The 21,945-nt window shown below is 41.1% G+C and overlaps 1 protein-coding gene across 1 annotated transcript in view; it reads right to left on the reverse strand.

Annotated features, from left to right (window-relative positions):
• The window catches only part of WDFY4 (WDFY family member 4), a 146,380-nt gene that overhangs the window by 13,700 nt on the left and 110,735 nt on the right, over positions 1-21,945 (reverse strand). The window contains exons 48-55 of the mRNA XM_082310287.1: positions 17,324-17,366; positions 16,402-16,521; positions 15,714-15,831; positions 14,901-15,010; positions 9,415-9,568; positions 7,748-7,839; positions 1,259-1,471; positions 565-712 (exon numbers count right to left, since the gene is read on the reverse strand). Coding sequence (XP_082166413.1) covers positions 565-712; positions 1,259-1,471; positions 7,748-7,839; positions 9,415-9,568; positions 14,901-15,010; positions 15,714-15,831; positions 16,402-16,521; positions 17,324-17,366 — 998 coding nt within the window. The remainder of the gene's footprint in view (positions 1-564; positions 713-1,258; positions 1,472-7,747; positions 7,840-9,414; positions 9,569-14,900; positions 15,011-15,713; positions 15,832-16,401; positions 16,522-17,323; positions 17,367-21,945) is intronic.

A 21,945-nucleotide genomic window follows, 5' to 3' on the forward strand; every position in this document is an offset into this window, starting at 1 on the left:
GCTGGGCATATGACCAACAGTCTCTGTAGTACAGCTATGGGAGCGCACTGTCCCCACGAAGAACTGTGATGTAAAGAACACCACCATGGGATGAAAAAGTAGACATGCTGAAATCTTCCAGTCTTCTTCATGCTAAAAAAAGTAACAGACTAAGAAAAAGATGAAGAAAAAGAAAAGATTTGAAGATTGAGAAGTGGAGAAAGACAGACAGTATTTACTTTGCTGTTGAATATAAAAAGAGAGAATGAGAATGGAAAACAGTGAGCTTTATGTTTCAATTTAACATATTCAGAATGTAGAAGAGAGAGAAGATTTAGGTGTCTTACAAAAAAAATCTGTTCTGAACTCTGCATCGGAAGTTTCAAGATTTCTCCTGAGTATCTGAGTGTTTTCAATGCCCACTCACAATACACACATATACAAACAATTGGCAAAAGGGATCTTGATTGTACTGATTCATACAAGGCTGTGTGACTATTTTTGTGCCCTTGAAAACCCACATTCATCCCATCCAAGAATTCTGCACTTATTAGCTCAGAAAATGGAGCACAGCCCCTGCAGCACCTTTTATTGTAACTGGTGAGAGCTTCAGATTTTGCAGGCTGCTCATAAAAGGAGGAAGAATTCCACTTGAGTGAAGGGACAGCACAGTCTCTCTTCCTGGTGAACTTTTCCCTTGGGCATTCCTGGATGGATGTGGTTTCGTGAAGAGCTAGAACAAAGGAATAGCGTCAAAAAACGAATCTCAATTTGCCAGATCATGCAGGAGAGATATCTGTTTAAATCCTTAATCATAGACTCCAGGACTATCATACATGAACCTTTTCATTAAAATAAAATCTTACCCTTATTACATTTTCACCAGACTACATCCCTTCCTCACAGAGACAGGAAGCTAATCCCAGAGATTCAGGAGAAGAGAGAAAAGTATAGGGGAGACTTTGAGCTGCTTTTATTTGATGGTATCCATTCCCAGACTAGTGGTTACTCATGTGACTGTACTGAAGGAGCAGAACTCAGATTTGATGCCACAGCCTGTATGGCATAAAACAGGAACAGAATGATTAGAAAGTGGAATCACACACATGTATGTGGGTGCATACTGATGTAGTACACAATATGGAGAAGTCTATAGCCCATCTTTCAGCAGATTTAAATCAGAAAATGTCTCTGATTTAAGTTTCTGTTCTCGCTTTTCAGTAGAAATACTACATGATCAAAATAAATTATGCTCTCTACTCTCAGGATAAAGTGGTACCTGCTTTGGTATCTGTCCGAAGTTGCTGATAAAACCCAGGATGGTGCTCTTAATCAGAGGATCTTTAATGTTGTTGAGGTCCATCTTGTCTCCATAGAAGTAAGGGTGATAGGTGTTAACTGCCTCCACTGCAGCTGGGCCATGTTGCTTGTGGCCAAAAATCAGATCTATCCAGCGATGGAGGTGTGCACTGACATAGTCACTTTCCAGTGCCTGACACCAAAAGAAAATTAATTAATTCACCAGAGTATATCCATTACAAATGCGTTACCACTTTCCAATTCCTGCTGGAGACTTAAATTCTCTGCAAGTGAATCTTCACACTTTCAGTTCCTCCAGTACCATCATTCTCAGCACATCCTCACAAAATGCGACCAAAGAGATGGAGGGTGGCTCCCCACAGGAAAAGGAAGGACAGAGTGCAGCATGCTTGACTTAGCAGACACCAGGAGCAATATCCTCAGAGACAACACAGGCAGATTCCACTAAGCAAAGTGCAAGCACTCCACAGATCTTGGCACATCCGCCAGCTTCCGGCATACATTAAAGCCTGCGCTATTATGTCTTCACCAATACCATTACTGACACAAGATGGTCTAAATGAGCAAAACGTTTGTTAGCATTTGGTATCACCACTCTGCTCTATAGATAAACCACAGGTGAATTAAGGTACTAGCCTATTTGTAGAAATATGCCTTAGTTATGAATTACACTGAGTAGCCGAGAATTTATTTGAGAAGATACATATAAATATAGATTGGAAAGGGAGATGATTAGCAGAGGGGCTTTAAGTTGGGTCTGAAGGATACAGCAGCAGAGGCTGCATGCCATGAACCGGCAAAGAGAATGTAGAGTTTGTACTGAAATGGCAAGGGGTGCTGCAAGCCAAGACAGGGAAGAGGGTTTGGAATAGCAGATTTGGGGTGCAGCAGGGCAGCTGTATAACATAAGCTTCAAGACTGTTTGGGTTTGATTGATAAAGAAACATTTTGCTACCCTCACAGGGCTTAAGCAGAGAGAGTCGCAGCACCAGATTTCCTCATCCTGGCAAAACTCGGGGTCTGAACTCTTTTCCCTAAAGTAAGAAATGGTTAACTTTGATTAGGTTTGTCACCCATAGTGACAGGTGTGTGGATTAATGGAACCAGAAGAAACAATTACTACTGGAGAAGACTGGGAGAGATGCTACAAGGCAATACATCCACCCCAGTGTGGGCTCCCTAGAAAGCTCAGTGTATCATAGCGGAAAACTTGTGCTTGGAAGACCCAGACAGCAAATTCATAAGCTGTGGACACAAGTTTGAGTTGAACCTTTGTCCACCTCCAGGTTGGCCAGCCTTACCCATGAGGCTTCACTAAATGCTACTGCCCCTGCCATCACCTGCCTAACCAAAGTTTTGTGCATTCCCAAAACAGCCTTGCCCAATGATTCAATCAGCAGTGTTAAGCATTATTAAAAATACTTTCCTATCTCCAAATCATTTGACTGTGCAATGCTCCCTGATGCTCAGTTAAAGGTCTCCCAAGCAGACCATCCCACCCAAAGCACAGCAGAAATAAACAAGCTAATGGGATCCTGAACAATGGCTCATTTCACAGAGCAGACAGTTAGCCCAGTGCAGCTGGTTTAAATGACCCTGCCCACAGCTATAACGATCACAGGGCAGCTCAGAGAACAAGCACAGCATACAATCTGTCCCCTGCAAACAACAGGAAAACACTTACGAACAGACTCAGAACTCATCCTCATTAATAAAAGCAGTTAGTCCATGAATTACAAACTGCAAATTTTGCCTGGCATCACTGCCAGAGCAAAACAAAGCAACCAACAGAGCTGCAACTGTGCAGCCTCTCAGTATTTCACTGAGCACTATGACAAGCCGAGCCAGGGAGGGAGAACTTGCAGTCTCAGGAGGAAGCAAATAATACATTTCTTTAGTAGACTAGATTCCCAACTTATTAAACATGAAACAGGGAGCTACTCACAGTTTTATGTCAAGAACAATTCTTTGCTCTCATATTCTTTAAAACAATAGCCAAACCTCAGAACAGTGTTGACCTGGATCTGTTTAATGCACCAAATTCACTGTGAAGCCTCCTAAAAATGACCATGATACCAGTAACAAGTACATTCAGTCTCGTGGATGATTTCAGAGGAGACAGAAACCGTCATGTTTCAGAATTCAAGATCTCTAACTCTTCACCTCAGGGTCAGATGAACTTTCCCAAGCAGGCTAATCAACTTACTTTCCACAGCAAGATTTCTTGCACCCTCCTCTGTAACATCTCATACTAGCTATGGTTGGAGAGAGAACATCGGACTGACTGCACGTGAGGTCTGATGAGGTCTCACAAATCATTAAGAACACGAGTTTATAAACGTGATCTTTCATTTGCTAAACTGCTCCTATTTGAGATTTGGATTAATTTGTAAAAGTTGTGTGGCTTTATCAGTTGTGCCAATGTTATCAAATAGTGCAGCTCAGTGGAAGCAGATCTGTAGAACAGAACAGATGGTAGAGAGGGCCCAGTATCCACATTATGCGCACTGTGGGGGCTTTACTTTAAACTAGATCTAGTCTGCTCCCACAGGCTGAATGTCACCAGCAGCTGGAGTGCACAACTGGAGTGCAGCTTTTGGTTTCGTTTCATTCAAAACAAATCTAATTCACACAATCTGAGATCACTCTACAATAAGAGGAAAATGATGCTATGCAGGGATGATTGATAGATTCATTTCCAAACTGCACCCTTACTCCAAAGTACAAGGTGAAAGCAGATGCTCCTCATTGTATCTAAGTGCCTTTGGAGTGCCCACCATTCACAAGCAGTAAGGAGCACAGGTCAGTACATTACACTCCAATCAAGCCACAATATAAAGGACAGCATTTCTTCCTACATGTTTTTCTTTTAAAAAACATCAGTGTAAAATTGCAGCAGCTTTCAGGCATCCATAGATTTCTGTTTGCAGCACCTCTGTTAAGGAAGGACAGTGTTGTCTTTCCCGTGTTTGGGAAACTGGAGAACAGAAACCAAGCACCTTGGAAGGTCACAGACTGAGCACAAGACAGAGCAGAGAAAGGAGCCAGAGCATCCCAAAACCTACATGCCTTCATTGGAGTCACTGGGGAACACCAGGGAATTGTCGTGTGTTTCACCTCAGTGGCCAAAACCTATTTGCGGTGGGTAGCGCTGAGTTGCTTCCCTGCAAGGGGAGGGATTGGGCACTCCCTAGGCTCAGCTCTTCAGTTTAGCAAGGACTGTACTTTGGCAGAAAGCCTGCAGTGCACACAACACTTACTTACACACGGATCTCCTTCCTCGTAGGAGATGTATCACCATGTGGTTACAGGCACTGATAAAAACTCAGGTCTCTCTTCCCTTCCACTACCTTTCAGTGTGACTAGAGCTCTGAGCCTCTAAACCACTCTCTAGGCACCTTCAGAGATGCCTGACTCAGTAATACCTGTTATTGTGTATGTATAGGAGCTTAAGCAGTCCGAACGCGGCTCTTAGTCTCTGCATCTCAGTTCTTTGGCAAAAACATTCTTTCCTTATAGCCTCAAGCTAATAGGTTGCAAACAGGCATGGGACAGAGTCTGATTGAAAAATGGAAGTCAGATTTTGGGGGAAATTCAGACACTGAATAGTGTTTTCTTTCCAAATTGGAACAAAAAGCCCAACTCTCAATTTTCTCATGTATTAAAATCCTTCCCACCCAATTCTAAATTCGGAAAAATCACATCCTTGTATTTTACTAATAATGAAGCTATTTACCATACAATATTAGTTATAACAGCTACACCATAAAATATTTTCAGTTCAGCCTGTAATCTAATATAAACATTGCAATGAAAAGACCATTTTGAAACGTTTTGATAACAAAGACAAAAAGTTGAAATGGTGTATTGACACATTTTCTTGTTACTACTGACACACTCCCAATTCAACCTGGCCAGTTTTCTGGTGAAAAACTCTTCCGTACTTTTTTTTCCCAGACAGGTCTACTCACTGTGTGCTTGTCAGCCCAGTAATACTGGGCTGTGATCTGAGCTACACATGTAACTGCTACAGAAATACAAAGTAAAACAAAGAACAAGAAGATTAATATGTAGCTTCTGTAAAGGGACTGATTGGTTACTGAATATGCTGTAAATTCAATGTACTGGCTTAGGTTACTAAACTGTGTGTCAGCACACCACTGAGTCAAGCTACTAGGCACGGAGACACTTGTGACCTGCTAATAATAGTGATAATAATAAAATGATTGAAACCAACGTTTTCAATAAGTGTATACAAAAGTTAACCATTTCAAAATAGGTAAAGTAGCAAGATAGAAATTTAACTTCTTCTAAGTATTTTTTTAGCATTATTGTTCTGACACAGATTTAAAGTGAAATGTTCAGGTCACAATAGAGACTGCAGGGAGCCTCTTAATCAATTAAACCAAAAAATGAAATATCTCACTATATGCTCAACAGTCCTAAAAAAGAAACAAAGGCAGGACTACTGCACAAAAAAGTAGTCAAGCACAGGCTCGGGTCATATCCATGTTCACTCACAGGAGTAACCTGAGCACGTGTGAATGAATCCAGAGTTGAATAAGCTCACTCTCAGAGTTATTCACAAGCCAAAGTATTTGAAGCATCAGGAGCCTACAGAGACAGCATGGGATGCAGGTGATACAAAGCATCGGCTTGTCTTTGGAATATAATGTTTTAACAACAATTAATTCTTTGCAAGATATACAGATGATGCACACTACCAGGATCCTGTTCTCTTAAAACTGATTTAATAGAAGAACATTTTCTTCAGAATGGATTCACAGCCCATAGACCAGCTTATAAAGGATTTTTTTTTAAACACAGATAAAAATGGCATTGCCAAACATGGGACTAAGGCTAGATTACTGACAGCACCCAGGTGCCTGCAGGGAGAAGGAGATAAAAGAAGAGGCCAGAACAAATAAATCAAATAGATGTGTAGGGTCTCAAGAGGGAAAGGAGAGACACCTTAGGTATGAGGAGTGGAGCCATACAGAAATTCAAAGTATAAGAGCATGAGGAAGGAGATTTGTACGTAATGCCAGACAATGAAGATGGTCCCCTTCCTGTTGTCTCTGTACTGACTTGAAACAAGGTATCAGTACATCAGAAAGAATGAGATGAAGATTCAAGAGAACGCCCAAGAAAAGCATGGAAATGATTTGGTAGTATGGACAATCATAAAAAGTATGGACTCTGAATGCAGCACAGAAATGCAAAGCAAGGGACATGAAAGTAATGGTAACTTAATGGAAGCATGGTCGTTGCTGTCAACAGTTAAGGGAATAGTGGAGAAAAGAATATTTATGAAGTAAGAGTATGACTCTGGTTTTGTTCAAAACAGGAACAAAAAGTTAAGGCAGTCAGTAAGGAGGTCAGAGACAGGATTTAGGAACCAGCATTTGGAGAGGTCAACTGAGGAGAAGCTTATTTGGAGATATCAAAATAGAGAAGATGGTTGTAGCCACAGGTTTGGATGCAATCACTTACAAAGAGATTATAGAAAGCGAAAGCTGAACCACCAAGGGCAAGGCCTGCATAGCATAGGAGATGTGAGAAGAACCCACTGAGGCAGAAACTGAAAGTACACATGACAAATCAGGATGATGCAATGCCTTGAAAATCATGGGCTATTTGTTTAGTCCCACCAATGCTAACACATATAATAATCATGCTTCTTGTATACAGCAACAATCTGCATCCACTCACAAATACAGATTGACTCCTTTTGCCAGAGGAAATCTGAAGAGATAATGCAGGGGGACTATAGTACAGCCCATTCCCTTTTTAGCTCTAACAAAAAGAGAGACCTGCACCAAGATATTCAGCAGCAAAGTCTGTGTTCAATGCAATAACCTACATACAGAATTGTCCTTGCACTCATTACTACGTAGCAGGTGACATCATACAGAAGACTTTCTAACTATTAACAAGATAGCACTAATTGCAATAAGTCTCAGGACATTAAAGCTATTTGCTTTCAAATTGCCTAGGCTGACTTCATTAAAGTCAGGAAATCACATTAGGTTCCCCGCCCTCCCCCCCTTCCCCCCCCCCCGCCCCAATAAAAAAAAAATAATTGTAGTCCTGGCACGACTCAGAGGTGGAGGTAGATAGTTTAAATAAACACACAGCTGGTTAGCAACAACATGGAACTATATGCATATAAATGCCATGTGCATGCCTTATGTTATGTTCACATACACTTACAGGCTGAGATAGGTCCATGCCATAGGCTTAGATACCAGCCTCACCTGGTTTGCCTTGATTCAGGGTGAATCATTAGGCAGACAAGGAGACATGCAAAGTTCAGAACCCAGCATGAACTCTGCAAAAGCAGGATGCATTTGGATCTAACATTTTGGTTTGTCACTCTGGCCTTCAGAGTTTCATTTTCAGTGGGACCCCCTTCAGCATTTTGTCACAAATCTTGATATTCACTGACCTGTCTGTGCAGGAGAATGAATTTATGGGGGTCCCCATCTGCCCAAGGAGGAAGTTGCACATCTCCCAGCACTGTTCCATCCTGCATGCAGCCTGCAGGAATTACAAAGGGAGAATTAAAAACAAGAATCAAACACACTGCAAATAGAAACAGCTTTTCTAAAACACTGAAGTCAAAGGAAATGGAGGCAATTTTCACACATGCTGTTTCAGGTTCTACATAAAATACAGAACACTGCAGAACCAATTTCTCCTGGGATTTCTGATCTAGTAATAAAGCACTGAGAAGATGTTCTAGTAACTGTCGCTAATACAGTAAAAATATGCACGTCCTCAGCACAAACCATTTTAGCACAGACTGCAAACTCCAACAAGACAAACCTGTTGGCACAACTTTCTCTTTATACATAACCCAATGGGCCTAACTGCCAGATATTCCTACTAAAGCAGCCACTGGGAGGGATTTTGTTCTCAAGTCCTTTGCAATCCGATTCCTTTCAGAAGGTGAGCATATGTTCTTAAATCAGAGCACGGTGTTGTGCAACTGGATGAATTCAAATCTAAGTTAAGGCTCAGGTCTGGGACTGCAAATTTCCTTACAGTGTAGCAGTGAACAGATTCAGGTTCTTGGCTTTGCCTATTGTAAAATCTTCCTGTATATTTTCTCTCTATCGGGAAGACTCTGGTGTCTTTTTTAGATCCCTCCACTCAGGTCAGTCTCTGGATCTTGATTTCAGACAGGCTCTGTTTCTTGGCCTCCTCTCAGGATGAGACTACCCCAATTCTTTCTTATTTTTTAACAATCTTCTAACATCTTTTTCACATTCTGCCCTTTTCTTGGCATGTCTCATTTCACTGAGATCTTAAATACAATTATAGCCAGACCTCAACAACATGGGTTACGTTTCCTTTGCCGTCACCAATTTAGGATGATTCTTAAGGTATTTCTCCTCTGCCTTAATCTTTAACCAACCTGAGTCCACTACAAAAAGCAGCTTTGTATTGCAAATAACGTGAATTTCCTGTAAAGCGAACTGAATCAGGACTGCCATGTCTATTTCTGAATAGTATTTTTTCTGGATTCTGTCTGACCTTCCATCACTCATGCAGAAAGGTCTAGAGGCAGTGTATGTTCAGAAGAGATTGTGATGCTGCTTGAGGCCAGGTTCATGTGGCTTCTGCAGACCCTCTCAAGATGACAGTGAGGACATTTGGCAACTTTAATCACCAGAGACATGAGATTTAAAAAGAGACCTTTCACCAACACCATTTAACAATTTAACCATTTAACAACTCCAAAAGTCAAATTAATCTTTTGTTCATAGCCACATAGATGTGATGGTACAAACCAGATTTTCAAAAGCAGCCATCTAGATTGCTTATATTGAAATCTACTTTTGTGTGACAAAATGTGCAATTCCTTTGCACAGTAACTAATAGGAACTACGATCCCTTCTGAGCTAGAAACATGGTTGTTCTGATATCATTCAGATATCAGAAGCTTGTATTCTTGTAGCATTATTTAATAAAAATTGATCTGTCATCGCTAGAGAACCTCATCAGTCAGCATAGTCCAGGGACCAACTCCCAACATGTGATCTGGATCTTTTCCTTTGGCAGGATGCTGGGGAGTGGAAGGGGGGCACTGAAGTCCCTTCTAGCACTTACCAAGTTCAAAGTGATTCGCATTGGTTAGGAACTCCGGCAAGTAGAAGAATTCAGGGATGAGTTCTCTGACATCACTCATGTTGTCCCTTGATGCCGATTCCCATGTGCTCTTGACACTGTGAAACATCCTGTCTGCAACATCAAAACTCCCACCCTGTGAAATGGAGGCAGACAAAAAGACTGCAGTGTGAATATTCTGTTAGATAAAAAGCAAATGCTGAATCTTAGCCAATTCTGCAATAATCACCTCATCACATGTTTGATTAGGTGATATCTCAAGATCTGTCCCAGCTCTATGTACTGTGATCTTATATTAGGAGTTGTCTTAGTCCTGATTTGTTAGGTATGTAGGTTGAGAATACCATAAAGCTTGGAGTCTTAGCATAGCTTCCAATAACACAGAGGCAAGCAGAAATTATCATGGGCAGCCGGAAAATATCAGCATACCCATTATTAATGCTTCTGAAGGCAATTCATTCCTTTCATCCCAAAGTGATTTGCAAGCATGGACACCACTTCAGTGTTTTCACTTCAGTTGTGACCCAAATAGTTGTGAACAATCTTATATGCAGTCCTCTAGAGAAGAGCCTTTGGGGAAAGGGGGTACCACTGAGATAACATTCATCAGATCCAGGTAAACAGGAAAGGCCCAGTGGGCAGGAGCCTGCAGGGACTGTTTATTCCTTATGAGAAGGAGGGATAGCATAAAGAGGGGAAAAAGGGAAGAATGTCTGGGTCCCAAGCTTAATAATTATGTAAGGAAGGAGAAACAAACTACCTCACATCTTGAGAGCATTTGAACATGTTAAGTTTAATGAGAGTCAAACACTAGACAAAAGCAGCCTTAGTAGCCCTGGACATTACTCTGAACTAAGGCTCCAAGAAGAAAGAAAGAAAAAACAGATTTAAAAAAAAAAAAACAACCCACTCACTGAATGAAGAGTATATGCCTTACATTGAAACCATAATTCCTACAGGATTTTCTAATGAGATTTCAGATACTGTATGCATTTGTGAAAATCCAGGTTCACCTTTATACAGGGATCTCTACATTGAGTATGAAAGGATTTATTTTAACATAAAATTTCTACAATAATGGAAATAACCAAATAGACAATCAGTTTTTGGAGATCATCTGAATGAGTTTGTCAGAACAAATGACCTGTTTCAGAAGAATGCTGACTTTTTAACTGTATAAAGTGACAGAACCAAATTGCTTAATAATACCTAGTTCAGGTACTGACAGCAGAATAGCTGCCCAACTGCAACATTCTCCCAGGCTAATATATGTATTTCTTATTGGGGTTAATTAATTTGGATTATATGTCATGGGACATAACACTACGTCCCACTGCCAGGGCTCAAGAGAGAGTATCAGAGATAGAACAAGTATCTTTAAACAGTTCTGCAATGCAGTGAAAATGTATGAATGATTGCTCATCCTCAGCCATTCAATCCTCAGAGCTGCTTCACTAGGCAAAAAGAACAAGCCAGTGCGACTGCAGAATGAAGACACTAAAACCCAGAGGTGGTGCAAGACTGAATCTGTTAATGAATATGAGATGCAGTCAGGTTCTGTTTATGGCTGACCTCTTGAGAAAACTTGCTAGCTTTGGTTAGTTTTCTCTCTGCCTGTAGACTGTTGCATGTGCCAGATGAGGAGGATGCTGTCCTTCTGCACAATAACAGTCAGCTGAAGCTTTGACTTGCAATCTATTAAATAGGAAAATAACACCTAAGCATGCTCATGCTGTAAGGATGGGATCTCACTCCCATGGTCCAGATGAACCCTGAGCAGCAGTTCCCACATTGGTTTCTGATGGTAAGAACCACTGCCCTTTTGACCCCTCAAGTACCTGCACACTGCACAATGCATCTCCTTTGGATCTACAAACTCTGCTAAGTCTGAGAACTGCAAGTCAAGAAATAACTTTTGCCACTATCTTTTGCTAGGGAGAAACTACCCTCATGAATAAGGAACCAAAACACAGAAGTCAATAAACCCTAGGTTCTGAAGCCACATCTCCTTGCTTGTCTTTTCAGATAGACTCCCACCAAAAGCCAGCACATATTCCAGATGGAAAGACCCTGACGCTGTTTCCCCTGAGGTGAATTCTGACCAGGTTTTTGGTCCAGCCTCATCTCTAAATGACAGCATAGTTCTGCTTTACTTCCTTTTATTTTATGGCCTACTTCCTTATACCACTGACAATTGTGAAGCCGTCCCACACCCACTCAAGGGACTGAGTGAAAAAGTGGCTAATCACATGAGTAAGCCTAGCTGGAGTTAATCTGATGCACAAGGTCATCTTGTTCTTGATCATTATTAGGCAAGGACCCTTGGAGTCAAATTCAAATTGAAATTAAAACAGAGTAGAAGAAGGACTATAAATAAATCAACAGCTAACAAGTATCTCATTGAAGCATATTAAAGGGCTTTGTATATTTAATCTGCACACAGCGCGCTGTGTCTCGTGGTGATTGATGCTTTTTCATCTTTTTTTGCAGCTTTTATGAGAGCTGATGGTAATCTCCTGAGAAACAATATGATTTGTAATAAAAAGATTACCTGTATTAAATAAAAATAATATATACATAGGAAATGCTGTTAGCGCGACAAATCTGGTTAAAGATATTACCACCACGAAAAAATGTGATTTTTTCCCTGGCTGTCTAATTCATTTTAGGGAAAAGTAATATCTTTAAAACTTAAGCCTGTATTATTTATAAAGGAAGCAATAACTGATTTTCCCATTTCCTATATTAATAAATTTATTTGCATATATTTATATCAGAATTAATGAGTTTTCTCTCTCTATGAATGCAAAAACTGCACTGAAAGGGAAAAAGAGAATCAAGAATTGCTTTATGCCTTTAGATTGCAAGTCAACATAAACTCTTATGGCTTTTCTATAGCTAGATACAGTAAGCCTCTGTTTTCTTTCCTTTCAGTAGAGGCCTTATACTGTCATCAGGAATACTGGAAAAATATGGGTTTTAAAACTACAGTTCAGCAGGGTATATACAAAGCAACTAGTCAAAGTGACCTCTAGAGAGAAGTTAGAACTTCCCATGTTTCTAAAACTTAGCATGCTAAAAGATCCTTGGTGGTGCTTTAAACCCAAAGACCTCAAAGTGTTTCTAAGAGATGCTTACGAAGATGCTTACGAAGGTGCAAAGACCTACCACACTCCCAGAGTTGCTGAGAAGTAATTACCTGCAGACAGTGCTTAAATGACTGCTCAAGAGTCAGTGACACAATGAAGAGTAAGAACCCTATTTTCTTTGAGAGGTAAACGCCAGGGAAGAAGATTAGCCTGCTAGCTGAAATGCAACAGTAGAATAAGAATAAAAGGGGATAAAATCTGACTTGAATCAAAAGCAAGTGCTTCTAATTGAGAGCATGGGGTCCTAGAATGCATTTCCAATGAAGACGCTAAACACAGAAACCTTTGCTGCTCTTTTGTGGTGCTGAAACCAACACCTGAAAGGAATTCTGGGAGATACTTGGCTAAGGTGAAGTGGAAGGTACCATCCAACACCTGTCTGATGAGCCTGTCTTTCATCCATTCCAATACAATATCCAAAGTACATACACACTTTCCTCCAGAGTCAGATCACAATACACTTAAATAAAATGTGAAATAATAAGGTTTTGTAAACTCCTGTACAGTTCCCTTACTAGAGGCAATGCTTCCTCACTGCCTTCTTCTGTGGTCAGGTACAAATCAATTCTTTGACTTGAGAAAGAGGATGGTACATCAACATCAGTTTTTCAAAAGGGGTGCACCCAAGTTTTTGCATTTCCTTGTCATGTGCATTCAGACTGGCAGTTTGCAGTTATAATCATAGCTTTTCCACTTTTTAAGGTGCTGAGAAGCCTTCACAGCTCCCAACTCAGCACCCTTCCAAGGTCTTAAGTTTGGGAGTACTCCTTTTCCAACCTGCTCTTGACTTGAGCATACAGTTCTCAGGTGTGCTGTTTGACTGACTGCATCTCACACTTAGCAATTCCTAAGCCACTATAGGACCAGTCACCTGGGGGAAATGACAGCAGAGCTCAGCTGAACATGCAGTAACATAAGAGCAAAAGAATGAGAATGGAAAAAGTTCAACAGTTACAGTGGATCCACATCCAGACAAAATTTTGAATGCTTGAGATCTCAGCAGCCTTTGAAGATAACTATCCCCACAAAAATGCTGGTTACCTGCTAATCACACATAAACACTGCTGCAAAGCAGCTACTCAGACTGGGAACTTGTTATGCGTGAAAAGTGTGCCAGTGAGAAACAGCAGCCTTTGTTGTTTACAACAAGAAATAACTGCTCCACAGTCACTGATTACTGCAGCTAACATATGGCTCACAGAGTGCGATGGTAACCATTGCCTCAGGTGGTTCACTAACCCATCAGCTACTGCTGGTAACAGCCGATATCATAGGGCTTATTACTTAATTAGCACAGCGCTTTATTTGTATTAGTTCATTTAAAAAAAAAAAAAAAGAAAAAAGACCAGCACAACAGCAAAGCACTTGGAGAGCTGCAGGAAGTATGGCTAGTCCTCACCATATGTACAGCAATCTCTCAGTGTGGAATATTCTGGCCTAGCTGTCTCCCTCACATTGCTCCATAAGGACAGGCAGATTTCAGCAAGATGCTCCTTAAAAAATATACTCTTGAGGACTTGTCCTCCTGGTAGACCCTGCTACAATGCAACACATACTACAGAAATAAGGGTAACAACTGCTACAGCCCAAGTGTCTGTGCTTGTGTGTCACCAACTGCCTGCTGAAGAAGGCTGTCAGGAAATTTGGTGCCCCTGTATGCTGACCAGCTGGGAAAGGTAAGCACAAAGCTCAGTTTTCATGGAATTCAGTTCCATAGGGAGTGATTTTGGCACCATAAAACAGCAACAAGTTCAGAACAAGCTAAACCAAAATATTCCTTCTGGAGCACTGAATGTAGTCTCACCCCACTTCTCCTTCAGGGAGCTGATCCCATGATCCCTGTCATTCCCCACCCACTAGAACCTCTGCATCCTCATCTGGCCCAGGAATGCTCTTTATGCCACCACAGCCAGCTCCAAGTGCTTGCCTGTAATCACATTACTGTATGGGCATTTGGGCTTAGAATACCTAGCGTGAAGGTCTCATATGCCCCAAAGTGAGAAGCTCAGTTCAGACAGGTAGTAAAACATTGTCTAGGTGTTTATATGCCTCAGGTCTCACAAAATGCATCACAGGACCAAAATTAAATAATCCTTCTCCCTCAGAAAAAAAACACGATCATCAGGCATCAATCATGCTCCCATTAAGATGTTTTCATTGCATTCAACAGACACAGCATAGAGCCTTCAGTGAGCCCAGAGTCCACACAGAGTATACAGAAAATGTCAAAAGAATTAATCCCTCTTCATTACACAGCCACTATAATGTGCTACATGGTTCATAACGAGGTGTAGGAGGGAAGCTATCTTGCCCCCTTACCTGCAGAGAACAGAAGGTCTGGGTAAATGGCTCCATTCGGACCAGGTAAGATGCCACTATAATTGCTGATGAATAGTGAGTACAGTAATGGCATTGGGCTGACAGGTCTCCTGGAAATTGGACACAAATCAGATTTCAGTACAAAATATCACCATTTCAAGCCCATAGCTTCCAGTTACCACAGCCCAACTAAATAGGGAGCAGGTCTTTGAGGCAGATGTGTTCAAGGATCTGTGAGCAAAAGCACACCTTGCATATTTGCATTGAATGTGCACAGTTACTACCATCTCTGTGTGTTCTTTTTTTGCCTTCCACATTTCATTTTCTGAAGAATACAGCCTTTAACTTTCCAGACCATCCCCTTCCCCATTAGTACCAAAAAAGATCTTGATCTCCAGAGGTCAACAGCCTCAACATCCTGTTTCCTTTTTTTACAGTAGGTGTTAGTTAAGCTGCATGCAGCAGTCTTCTACATGCAGCTTAAGCTAACAGACAAGACTAATGCGTGCAGCTTAGTTAACAGTCTTTTCTAGGGAACATATTGTTTTTTGCTGTAGCATCTCTTGCTGCCCAAGGGAAGAGGGTAGAATGCAGCAGTACAAGGCATGTAAGGCAGTGCTTGAAGGAGTAATTTCTCTTCGAATCCTCAACCAGTTTGTATCCAGAAGTGAGGGGATCTCCTTGACATGGTGCTTCCCTTAGCCACAGCTCTGGAAAGTTTTTGGGTGACCTTTTCCAAGGGATTCGCTAGCATCCCCAAAGGCCTGAGGGGACTTAAGCCTCTGCTGTCTGTTACTCTCCTAAAACACTCACCCTCACTCTTCTCCACCTCACTGTAGCGCTGGATGAACTTGTGTTTCCTCTCCACAGTCTGTGCTCCCATGGGCTTTGACAGGTCCCGAAATGTATGAGGATTAGTAAGGTTTAGAGTCTGAAAAGCAAAACCAGCAAAAATGTAGATTTTTAGATCCCCGAGTCTTAGACATCATGACTAGCTCAGTGACACTGGATAGCAGCAAGGCTCTGTTGGAAGTTTCACCTAGACAAGGCCACAGACTCAGTACTAAAACACCTGTCTCCAGAACTGGGATGGGACTTGGAAAGAGAGTGGAAGCATGTGCTGCTGAAAGGATAGCATGTACAAGTAGCTTCACAAGTAAAGGACCTGGCAGGTTGCAAATTGCTCTCAAGGCTTTTCTGTCCAAACTTCCTTGTCAGGGGTCACAGAAGACTGTCTCTGCCTATCTGCTGAGCCAATGCAGCCTGCCCTTAACTAGGTTATGTATTTAACAGATGTTTATCCACCTTTCTGAGGCAGAACATGATCCTCAGCATGCTTATTGGAAGATAACGCTAATCGATAAAGAATCACTACAGTTCAAATTAACTACCTCAAATTTTGAACCCTTAGTCTAGACCCCTCTGCTTCAATGGCATCGTTCAACAAACATTTGTATGGTTGCTGTCATAGAAAGTACAAAATGCTGCAGCAAGCACTGACCTCGGAGTGATAGTCAGCAAGGATCCATGGAAACACAGGATACTGCATATAATCATTGTAGCTGCGGCCAGCCAATGTGTTCAGGTACATGAGGTAATCAAAGTTGCTGATCTCCCTCTTCTGCCAGGGAAAGGAAACAAGCATTAAAACCTCCTAACTCCACCCCTGAAAACTATGCCTCAGAGGCACCCTTGGAGTCCTGTGGTTCCCAGGTCCACCAGGACAAGAATTATAAATAGTGTAATCAATCACCCATTGCCATTCATATCAGCACAATATCGCTTATACAACTATCCATTCAACAGAATCGGAGTCTTCATTCTGGCTCTTCTTCAGACAGGCCATTTGCATTTGTCTATAATCACCCATTACTTTTATGCTGTATTTGCATAATAGAGCACTTTTTCCCAATTTAAAAGTGAGTCAAATGCATGCAATCTGTATATTGGAAAATCCCGGACAACTGTCTGTACAGAAAAGGCTGCACAAAGTGCTACATATAAACAAGAAGATACAGATTTCTTCAATGTGTCTTAGGTCACCAAGATCAGGGATACAGGAAAGTGAATGCCTGTCTCAGGTCAGCAAAACATCTGGGAAAATGAGAGGTGCACTGATTTAGATGTACAGATGATCTGTGAACAGCCATTCAACTAGGTGGCTCTCTTTGGTCTCGGTTTAAAAATGTGCATAAAATCACACTTAATCTGTCAGACAGTAGCACCATATGTTTCACAGCAAGAGGAGCAAAACCTCTGCAATAACCAGATGTAAATATGCTGCTCCTCTTGCCAATAACCTCACCTCCAGCAGTGAAAGAGCAGCTTAGGTCTTGAAGTACACACACACATATCTGTGCACAGACACACAGACAGGTGCTGAAATTCTTCACTTAACCATGTGCAGCCAAGATTTAGCTTACCTGCCACTTCTGGAGCATTGTCTTTTCCCCTCCTGAGTGTTTCCTGTATGGAACAAACATTTGATTGAAATAATCTGCTTCAGAACAATAAGAGAAAGTCAATGCCTTAACATCTGTGCTCCCTGTGCCCCCTGCTCTCATCCCACAGAAATGAGAGAACACCAGCACTAGAATGTTGAAGTTTCATCATTGACCAAACCATTCCAAAACCAGAGTGTCATCAGTTAGGTTAGTGCTGCACGATGCAAGATTCGTTACTGCTTTCAGTAAGAAGGAAGGCTCTGCCTGATGAACAGGGATGGCCCAGCTTCAGATGGCTAAAGAGTTTATGACTGTCAGTCACTTTCCCTATGACACGCTGACTCTCCCAAAGCTACTTACCAAGTTTGCTCCTGAATGAAGTGTCACTTACAGTATGATATTTAATAAAGAAAAAAGAAAGAAATAGGGTGGTGGTGTTAAGGCTGGATTCTGTTTGCCTTATGATATAGCTGCAAACTGCGGCAGTGGTGCCACATGGTAAACTGCAAGAATTCAGAAGCTGACTCTCAGGCAGAGAAGATGCTCCTGCAGCAGAGGCAGATGGACAGCTGGGGACAGCCACCTCCTCAGCTGTTCCCGAGCTAAGCCACACTGCTAACCAGTCTGTGCTTCCTGTCTCATCCCACTGTAGAACTAGCGTGCTAGTGACAGGTACTATTAAGGCTGTCTGTTTCTATTCTGAAGCCTTATTCTCAAAGGCTCATGCTTTTCTGAAGCATTCTGAAAATACCAGCTTGAAAACAGAGGTGTCTCAATCTCCATATCACAGATATCCTTTTTGCATAAAGCACTTTGAAACTAACGTGGTGCTTAAAAAATGGGTTGCCATTTTTATAGTTTTTTTAAAGTAACAGAAGTAAATATGACTTCCACTTTCTCTGTTCTCAAAATGCAACATTTTACTGAAACTTTAAACAAAAACCAAACCACCTGAAGACAGATGCTAAACAGGGGAATTCACCTGAAAATGTGAAAGGGTCAAAGGTTCTGAGCAAGGAAAAGTAAGTTTCAGCTACACTGAGCTAGAAGGTGTGTCACTGTCTGAAGGCCATGGATTTGCACTTGTTAATTCCTAGGAAACAAACTGAGACAAGTGACAGCTTCTGGATTAAAGAAACTTTTGATCTGCCAAAGTAAACAGGGTTATTGACATGATATGATATGATATGATATGATAAAACTGGTGGTAGGAGATACTTTTCCCTTTGAGTGTACAACTTTAATCCTAAGGTGCCAGCTCAGAGATAGGATTACTAACTTCCTGAAATGTAAGGAAATCAGTTCAGCCATAGATTAAAAAACTGCTGTGTGTATAACTAGTGGCTATTTTGCATTCTTATGCTCTGTATTGGATCACACCAGAAATCCACAAAGCTAGGCTTAAAGCATCTTCAAAGATCTAAATAAAACACTGGAATGGTCTATGATCATTACAGTTTTATTAAATTTGCAGTAGTAAATTCTTGTAAACTACCTCTCATGATAATGAATCATTATTTTACTGCCTATTCACTCCTGGACCAGTTAATAGTGTATGTAAAGGAAAAACATAACAGTTTACTCAACACAATATTTTATTCCTTGCTTAGGCACTCTCTTCAGAGAAAAGTGTGTATCTGAGGGAAGGATTTTGCATAGTCTAAGTAATAACCTATTCTGTGAACAAACATGAAACCCACAACCAATTCTAGCTCATGGTCTACAACTCCTAAGCTTTGTTTAGTTCTCCTGCTAAGCATATGAGACCTACCAATGATAGGCTATGTTTACAGAAACCAGGCAACACAAAAAGGTGTAGTTCACATCTGATATGGGAAAATAGGATCTTCACTCTTTGTCCAAAAAATTTAATAGATTATAAGATGGTCTAATTCACACAATGTAAATCAGAAGAAAGTCCATTGACTAGAGTAGAGTTATGGTGGTTTTGCACCCCCAGTTTGAGCCACACGTAGCTCAAGAATGTAGGAATTCTAAAGTAGAAAACAGATATTATGAGCACTTATCCTTTATAATTCAGCCCTCTCACACTATATGTAGATTTCACAGAGCTTTGCCCCGCTGGCCTTTGTAAGGTCTCCGACAGACATTTGGAACTCAGAGTATCTCAAAGGGATGGAACAGGATCAGGATTCCTGGCATTATTTTAAGTGTGGTTGGATTAGGGTGTTTGTCACAGAGGGATCACGTTAGGTTCTTCCCTTTCCACAAGGGCAGACAGACTCTGTAAAACTGCCCAAGTTTATTTTGGATTTATGGCTGAGTTAGAAAGCAAGGAGTATGTAACATACAAACCTGCTCAATCCATCAGTCTTCCAACATTTTAAAGTGAGAGCATTATAGAGGAACTAAAATACCATACACAGAACTAAACTGGGCCAGCCTATGTGTGTTATGCAAATATGCATAATATATGTTGACTTGTGGGTGCCATGACCCTCCAGTGCAACTCTTGCTCTGCTTGTCACAAGCCCTAAAGAGCTAATAAGGACTCTACAAGGGTCAAAACAATCCTCTCTCTGCTGACTTTGGAAGCTGCTATATAACTCAAAGAGGTTGATGAGTTCACCATGTCATGAAAATACACAAGGATAAATGTAGTCACTCCCCTGTAAGAGTCATCCTTCTGGGTCTCAGGGGACCAGGCAGGATGCTCCCTCTAAGTCTCCAGAGATCTGGAATTCTGCATTCTCCCTTGTCAACTCGCAGGAGGTCAGAACATGAATCGCATTACAGGCAGCTCAAGCCTATTCCTCCCTTCTCCTTGGTAATCAATCAGCATTCCTCCAGCCAACACCTCTCTAGCCAGCACAGCAAAAGCTCAAAGTAGACCAACTGCAGCTATCCAACCACAGTAAGTGCATTTAAAAATAAAGAAATAATCAAAGGCTGGTTTGAAAAAGAAACAGGAGAAGTGCTTTATAAATGTAAATAAATAAACTTCAAGAGGGGGTGAAGTTATGTGAAGTCAAGAGAAGTACCTACATATCTATCTGTATCTAAATCTGTAAGGCATTTGTAAGGCACTAGCCATGGCAGAAGCTAAGCATGATGTGTACTAATGATGATCCACCTTTGGCTACACTATGCATAAGTGATTTATTAATCCCTCTTGCATTAACATCAGACTATGACCTCACTCTTGTGATAGCCAATGCTCTCCATTTGCTAGAGACAGGTGTACCTCAACCCACTTGCAGATTCATTGCAGATGAGATAATCTCAAAGGATAACATTTTGCTCCCACTGAAATTAATGCTAAAATTCCAATAAACTTAATTGGGTTCTTAGACTTCACAAAGCTGCTTTCATTTTCTTTTTGTCTTCCATCCTTCAGACTCCTTAAGTCTGCAAAACAGTGCCAAAGCTCTCCTAAAACCATTTTTCTTGAAGAATCTTTGCAATTACCAAAAATACTGTGAGGGAAATCCCCTTCCTGGTAAGCCACAACCTAAGTCCAAGTCCTACTACTAAAAGAGGAAAGAACAGGTCAAAAGGAATGTCAGCTTTCCCTGTGAAACAATCAAGTCTCTCTCAAACCTCAGAAAAGTGTTAAGTTAGATTACTTTAGAAAAAAAGGTACAGGATCCTCCTTGCTTGATTGTACCAGTCCACCTTCTGGGTATTCTAACTCTGTGCTCAAAGAATAGAGATATAATACAAAATTTATAAATAAGTATAATATTAAAGTAGGGCTCCTTGAAGTAGGATGTCTTGAAGGGGCTGGGGAGGGAGAAAGGAATCTCCCTCATTTACAGAACACTGTTTGCACCATGTGTATTCACAGGTTTAAACCAGACAAAGGGATAACATTTCCACTGGGGAAATGGTGCACCCAGGCACATTTCAGGTCGTAGAAGAAAAACATCAAGTAAATTCAATTAATTTGTTGAGGTGAGCAGAATGCAATCTCCAACCCTAGAATCAGCCAAGCACATCAACATTATCAGCTTCTTTATGCCAATAATATCCCAGTCCCATTATCAGCAAGAGAGGGACCTCAATGTTGCATCTCCTGTGAACAATACCTGCCACAAAACACACAGCTATTTCTCTTCCATAGTTCTTCTTTTCTAGATATTATTTTGAAATTATTGCGGCCAGTTACTAAAAGCTTGAGCTTGGTAGCCCCAGTCATAGGGACAAATTCCAGTAAATTCACATGCTACAAAGGGGAACTGTTGTATCAGCTGCACTTTTGAAGGGTCACAGATAGATGTATATAAAGTGCAGCTCATACCCTCTCTGCTGCACCGCTGAATGAGCCTTCCCTTCTGTGTCCATATCTATCCGATCTGGCACGTGCTAAGGATGGTATCACAAATGTTGCGAGTTTTAACACACACATGCAAGTATCTCACACTGTGTTACAGCCAAGTAAAATGAAATAGCCAAATGACTAAAACAGACAGTTAAGGCAACATTAGAAGCTGATGAACAGCTTCTAACCAGGTCCAGATGCTTTTTCTTTCTACATAATTTGAAATCTAACATTTCCAGGCACTGCATGCAGTTCAGTTCTTTTCCCTCCAGCTTGAACTTGCATGCTGGAACCAAACATTATGCTAATGATCTCCAAG

This window comes from Platalea leucorodia (genome assembly GCF_965183815.1).
Source record: "Platalea leucorodia genome assembly, chromosome: 4".
Classification (NCBI taxonomy): domain Eukaryota; kingdom Metazoa; phylum Chordata; class Aves; order Pelecaniformes; family Threskiornithidae; genus Platalea; species Platalea leucorodia.